The 7,181-nt window shown below is 32.3% G+C and overlaps 1 protein-coding gene across 7 annotated transcripts; it reads right to left on the reverse strand.

The window, feature by feature from the left end:
- Window positions 1–3,946: 3,946 nt before the first annotated feature.
- On the reverse strand, window positions 3,947–6,727 carry LOC139877027 (probable inactive purple acid phosphatase 27). Of its 7 annotated transcripts, none has more exons than XR_011768423.1 (4): window positions 5,795–6,708; window positions 5,667–5,710; window positions 4,785–4,832; window positions 3,947–4,336 (listed from the first exon to the last, which is right to left on the reverse strand). XR_011768423.1 is itself a non-coding variant. In XM_071864433.1 (3 exons), exons 1-3 carry the CDS (start codon window positions 5,840–5,842, stop codon window positions 4,097–4,099), a joined length of 336 nt encoding a protein of 111 aa, XP_071720534.1. In that variant the 5' UTR covers window positions 5,843–6,710; the 3' UTR covers window positions 3,947–4,096. The 7 variants fall into 7 exon arrangements, 1 of the variants encoding a protein (XP_071720534.1); XR_011768422.1 differs by lacking the exon at window positions 3,947–4,336 and adding an exon at window positions 4,397–4,630; XR_011768421.1 differs by having other exon boundaries at window positions 5,667–6,709.
- Window positions 6,728–7,181: the final 454 nt, after the last annotated feature.

Genomic DNA, 7,181 nt, shown 5'->3' on the forward strand with positions numbered 1-7,181 from the left:
ATGGGTTAACAACATTAATTGAGATCGTTAACTTAAAGGTTTCAAAACAACACTTACATGTAACGACTAATGATGACTTAACGACTCAGTTAAAATGTATATACATGTAGTGTATTTAGATGTATTAAAATACTTTTGGAAGACTTCAAGACATATATCAAAACACTCATACTTAACGAAAATGGTTACAGTTACTTTTCCATTCTTTTCTTTCATCAAGAATTCTAGTCGTATTCTTACCCGTATTATACACAGCTTCAAAACGTACTTACTATGAGTATATACCAATAGGAACTAGCATGGGATTCCACTCTTGATTATGTCATGTATGACTAATCAATTTTAACTTCTACCATTAGCTAGTCAACTAACTAGAACTCCTTTTAACCCCACTCACCACTCACCAATTACCACTCATCATTCACTCCATTTCACTTCCAATTCTCTTTCTAATTCTCTCTCAACACACACACACACACACTATTATGAACGTATTTTTCCAGTAGTTAATCATCATCTTCATCAAAAATCACTTCAAGAATCAAGCTATAATCATCATAGGAAGAACACTTCAAAAATCCCTTCAAGTTTACTAATTTACTTCCAAGCTTTCTAATCCATTCCAAGTAATCATCTAAGATCAAGAAACCTTTGTTATATACAGTAGGTTATCTTTCTTATTCAAGGTAATATTCATATTCAAACTTTGATTCAATTTCTATAACTATAAACTATCTTAATTCGAGTAAAAATCTTACTTGAACTTGTTTTTGTGTCCTGATCCTACTTCAAAAACTTTCAAGCCATCCAAGATCCTTTTAAGCTAGATCATTTCTTGTCACTTCCAGTAGGTTTACCTACTAAACTTAGGTAGTAATGATGTTCATAACATCATTCGATTCATATATATAAAACTATCTTATTCGAAGGTTTAAACTCGTAATCACTAGAACATAGTTTAGTTAATTCTAAACTTGTTCGCAAACAAAAGTTAATCCTTCTAACTTGACTTTTAAAATTAACTACACACATGTTCTATATCTATATTATATGCTAACTTAATGATTTAAAACCTGGAAACACAAAAAACACCGTAAAATCGGATTTACGCCGTCGCAGTAACACCGCGGGCTGTTTTGGGTTAGTTAATTAAAAACTATGATAAACTTTGATTTAAAAGTTGTTATTCTGAGAAAATGATTTTTATTATGAACATGAAACTATATCCAAAAATTATGGTTAAACTCAAAGTGGAAGTATGTTTTCTAAAATGGTCATCTAGACGTCGTTCTTTCGACTGAAATGACTACCTTTACAAAAACGACTTGTAACTTATTTTTCCGACTATAAACCTATACTTTTTCTGTTTATATTCATAAAATAGAGTTCAATATGAAACCATAGCAATTTGATTCACTCAAAACGGATTTAAAATGAAGAAGTTATGGGTAAAACAAGATTGGATAATTTTTCTCATTTTAGCTACGTGAAAATTGGTAACAAATCTATTCCAACCATAACTTAATCAACTTGTATTGTATATTATGTAATCTTGAGATACCATAGACACGTATACAATGTTTCGACCTATCATGTCGACACATCTATATATATTTCGGAACAACCATAGACACTCTATATGTGAATGTTGGAGTTAGCTATACAGGGTTGAGGTTGATTCCAAAATATATATAGTTTGAGTTGTGATCAATACTGAGATACGTATACACTGGGTCGTGGATTGATTCAAGATAATATTTATCGATTTATTTCTGTACATCTAACTGTGGACAACTAGTTGTAGGTTACTAACGAGGACAGCTGACTTAATAAACTTAAAACATCAAAATATATTAAAAGTGTTGTAAATATATTTTGAACATACTTTAATATATATGTATATATTGTTATAGGTTCGTGAATCAACAGTGGCCAAGTCTTACTTCTCGACGAAGTAAAAATCTGTGAAAGTGAGTTATAGTCCCACTTTTAAAATCTAATATTTTTGGGATGAGAATACATGCAGGTTTTATAAATGATTTACAAAATAGACACATGTACGTGAAACTACATTCTATGGTTGAATTATCGAAATCGAATATGCCCCTTTTTATTAAGTCTGGTAATCTAAGAATTAGGGAACAGACACCCTAATTGACGCGAATCCTAAAGATAGATCTATTGGGCCTAACAAACCCCATCCAAAGTACCGGATACTTTAGTACTTCGAAATTTATATCATATCCGAAGGGTGTCCCGGAAATGATGGGGATATTCTTATATATATGCATCTTGTTAATGTCGGTTACCAGGTGTTCACCATATGAATGATTTTTATCTCTATGTATGGGATGTGTATTGAAATATGAAATCTTGTGGTCTATTGTTACGATTTGATACATATAGGTTAAACCTATAACTCACCAACATTTTTGTTGACGTTTAAAGCATGTTTATTCTCAGGTGAATACTAAGAGCTTCCGCTGTTGCATACTAAAATAAGGACAAGATTTGGAGTCCATATTTGTATGATATTGTGTAAAAACTGCATTCAAGAAACTGATTTCGATGTAACATATTTGTATTGTAAACCATTATGTAATGGTCGTGTGTAAACAGGATATTTTAGAGTATCCTTATTTGATAATCTACGTAAAGCTTTTTAAACCTTTATTTATGAAATAAAGGTTATGGTTTGTTTTAAAAATGAATGCAGTCTTTGAAAAACGTCTCATATAGAGGTCAAAACCTCGCAACGAAATCAATTAATATGGAACGTTTTTAATCAATAAGAACGGGACATTTCAGATGGTGGTTATTCTGATGTAAAGTCACATCTAATATCAAAAGCCGGATACATATTGTCAAGTATGTTGGATGTTAAAATAGTTATTCATTGGGAGAGTGAAAAGTCAGAGGTGCACAAAAAGGTATTTGGAATAACTATTATCTTTACATACCAGCGTGATATTGATTGTTTTGCAGTTAAAATTGATTTATCATCTCAATTCGTGAGGAATATAATAAATATTGAGTCACGTGATCTTTCAAAGGGAATTCATACTCAAGATATGCATGATCATTTAAAAATCAAATTCACTGATTTAGAGATATATTTATTTTTGACTCTCTATCCTTATATTTTTGCTGTCATGGAAAAACTCAATGTTGGGCTTCCACTTGTTGGGTTGCACCACTATTTTGGAGAAACACAAGTTGGGCCTCCCATTGGGCCTGTTGATCTACTTTCCCTACCTATTATGGATCACGTATATGTTGAGAGACTTGACCGTGCAGGACAGTTTCAAGATTTGCATAAAAAGGTACGTGATCAAGTTATGAAACAAGATACTTCGTATGTTTTGCGTGTTCTAAGGCGAGTTGTTTATAAGGAAAGTGTCTTAGCATCGATTTATTTACGTAAAGAAAGGTTTCTAACGGATCCAACAACACGTGGAAGTGACGATGACATAGACTCGAGGTCGAGTCTTTTTGAAGAAGGGGGGAATGATGTAGAATCGGGTGAGCTTGCAAAGATTGGGTTACAAAATTATTGGGCTGAAATTATGGAGCAAATTAGTGGGCCTTCGAATATTAGTGTGCATGATTATTTTGAAGAAACTACTTGTGGGCAACCTATTAGGCTAATGTATCCAGAAAGTAAACAAGTTGGAAGTATTAAAGGATACATGATCATTCTGGAACCTACTGTACGGGCAAGTCAAGATATCAAGTTGGAGTTATTTTTAGATTTTATATTCTATGTTTATCCAAAATATAGTTACCTTGTTATCCATATTTTATGACTTTAAAAGTCACGTATGTTTTAGATGAGAGATTAGTTTTTGATTATTAATATTTGGTGAATAAACTAAGCCGTGTGCTTTCGTTTTCTATTTATTCGTATTTCTGTTTGGCCACGTCTTTGCATTAAAACCTCTCTTGTTACATACATAAAAAAAATTCTCTTAGTCAAAATCTTAAAAATTGTAAAGATTGTTTGTACACATTTTTCATTACATCCCTAATTTATATGAATGTAACACACCTGAAACAGACACGGAAGGAAATGGGTTTAGGTTGGATAAATTTTGACCTACCGACCCAACCCAACCCAAATTGTCACCCCTTTTTTATACGTGATGTAAAATACGTGGTTTCCAATTGCTGTCATATAAGTGGCCTTAGAAGCAATGGGACTTAAGAGATGCAAAAAGTAATCCCATTCAATCAAAAAGCCATTAAAATAGCTTATGCCACCCATATGAAATATTATATCTATGCTTCCATTCGATACTTCTTTTGCAATCGATTCCATGACATAGAGAGATCGAAGCTACAATATATGAAAATAACAACCATTAGAAAAATTATTATCAAATTATGATGGCTTCGAAAATTGTAGCTACAATATATACATGATCATTGCAACACTAATTTGTAACACTTGTTGTAATGAAACATAATCAAAAACACTATTTTTAGTCAACATAAATAACAATGAAGAAGCATAAACTCGTAGGATAGTCAAACCAATAAGATCAGTGATAAATGGCCAATAAACCATGATTTGTATTTAGAAGATACATACACAACAATGGAGAAGCATATAGTTGTAGGATAGTCAAACCTATAAGATCAAGTGATAAATAGTCAAATTCTAAGTCATTGAATTTGAGTTCCCAAAATACTTCTATTTACATTTGTATATGAGCATTTGGAATACCATTTTCTTAAGACACCTACATCTGCTGAGCTCTAAATATAAGAAAGAGAATACTCACTGGTTTGTTGATTTCTTCCATTATCCACGTACACATGACTGATATCACCTGCAATGTATATCAGTACACAAATATAAGTGAAGGGTTCATTTTAGAGTAACATATTAAGAAATAAATTAAACCTTAAAAACAACAAAATAGTTATTCTTATACAATCTAGATGAAAGTTAAATATCCGATTCTAAAAACCTTAAACTGAAACAAATAACCCTCCAAATCCAGTTCCATAACCAAAACTCGCTATCACTCTAGCACGTGCACACATTTAAAAGTATTTAAATAAAATGAATATATCAATGTTTGAATTTTATATACATGCCCTTCTTCTGAAGTAAGTCATACTTTGTACAAAATGGTCGTGTGGGTTACTATTCTTCATATGTCGCCTATATAAATTCCAATATCATTTTATCAATACCCTGCATCATCATCGTTAATTAGTCTTAACAGACTCTAAAAACTTGCATGTTTGACCCAAACGCAATTTTATCAATACCCTGCATAATCATCGTTCTGAATATGATCAATTGAAACCATAACAACACGCCATTTTCCCTTACTATTAGTCACTCAACTTTATTGCATATTCTTGGAATCAAATTCTACATTGATTTATCTTAATTCTACCCAATTAAACAAATATTCAAACTAATTAATGAAGTGCATTCGTAGAATTATACCCAATTAAACAAATATTCAAACTAACTTCACAATTAACCAAATGAAGCAAGAGACTTAAAAACATGCCTGACAAACTCAGATATCATATTTACAGAGGTAACACTTGTTTATATACTAATTACTAAACCCTAACTTACAAAAAAAAAAAAAATACCCGAACCACTCCCGAAGTCGAAACAATGTGAAATCAACAAAACTAACCTTGAAATAGATAATGAAGTCAATTATTTGCAAATTTTGGGATCCTGTTAAACAAAAATTCAAGGTAATAGAAAAGAAAATCATTCAAACAGAAAAAAGAAAAGTTAGAAGTCCGAATTTGTATATACCTGTGTGAAATCAAAATCCGTAATATCAACTACATCTTTCTGTTTCATCAGACTGATCGTGGAAAAACGAATCAATATCAATCGAAAGAGATGAGTACGGCGGAGTCGGATGCAATTTACCGGCAACGTTTGAGTTTTGTCACAGATCGACTGTGTCGTGAAAGTATAAAAAGGATACAGATCGATTGAGTCGGATGCGAACTCTGCCTGAATATGATCAATTGTTACATATCGATCGTTACAGACGAATTGATATTTGATTGCGCTGTCGTGAAACCCTAATGGATCGTTACAGTCTCTTGTTCTGAATCTGAAAGGATGTAGCGAGTAATCGTTTGCAGAATATATTCATTGATGAAGGTTAACGAAAGAATGGAATCATGATAATGATATACAGAGAGTATATGATCGAAAGGATGCTGCGATCAGCAAAGTGTGATTGAACCCCTAATTTTGCGAAAGGGATGCGTGCGTTTTTCATTGAAGAAGGGTATTCTGATAATTTAAAAGTGGAAAGTGACTTATCACGTGATATGGTAGATGAGGTGGGATGGAGGGTCATGATTAAATAAATGATCACTTTGAATGGATGGTTAGAATTAAATTTTTTTTAGAAATATCACTTAATTGTGTATTTCTTATTATTGTAAGAGAGAAGAGAGAAGAGAGAAGAAGAGAGATGGTTCATGTGTTTTTTCTTTGACGTGGATGGTCCTTGTAGTTTTCACACGGTCTTTAAAAAATCTCATTACGTTTAGCATGTGACATGCACATGAGTTATATTTATGTCAATTTTTCATTTCTTCTCTAAGATCATTCATCTGATTTGTACATCATGCAGCACTACTTGTACCTTCCACATACAACGTATCTCTACTTCTACCTTCAATTTTCTGAAGCCTCGCTCACCATATTCACAAGAGTTACCTGCCATGTTCATAGAATAGTTCACGAGAGAGCTAAAATTAGTACATTAGAAGAATTCGGATGCAAAAGCCTAGCTACTCGAAATCAAATTCTAAGAAGTTTAGTCATTTTGATAGAACCGATAACGGCGGTGGCCTGCGATGGCAGCGATGACCGACGATGGCAACATCGTGAATAGTATTTAGAACTTGCTATCCGTTAACAACTCGAAGAAGCCACGGCTGCATCTCTCGCATGAACCTAACAACAACAACCACAACAACATTTAATTTCATTTACCCATTTACCCTTATTGATTACTCTCGTCATTTATTTTTCTAATAAAATTTAGTCAAACTTATCTCAAATATAAGCACAAAACGGAAAATGTCATAAAATTCAACAAAAAATTGTAGGGAGAGTATTTTTTAGACGAATGTAGTGTATATATATATATATATATATATATATATATATATAT

This window comes from Rutidosis leptorrhynchoides, chromosome 11 (assembly GCF_046630445.1).
Source record: "Rutidosis leptorrhynchoides isolate AG116_Rl617_1_P2 chromosome 11, CSIRO_AGI_Rlap_v1, whole genome shotgun sequence".
Taxonomy (NCBI): Eukaryota; Viridiplantae; Streptophyta; class Magnoliopsida; order Asterales; family Asteraceae; genus Rutidosis; species Rutidosis leptorrhynchoides.

Excerpts from the sequence above, each read along its gene's own strand:
- LOC139877027 (XM_071864433.1), bottom strand. The coding sequence starts at position 5,842 with ATGAAACAGAAAGATGTAGTTGATATTACGGATTTTGATTTCACACAG. Across the intron at positions 4,833-5,794 it reads CGGATTTTGATTTCACACAG|GTGATATCAGTCATGTGTAC; the intron begins GTATATACAAAT and ends TATACATTGCAG. Across the intron at positions 4,337-4,784 it reads TGGAAGAAATCAACAAACCA|CTTCGATCTCTCTATGTCAT; the intron begins GTGAGTATTCTC and ends CATATATTGTAG.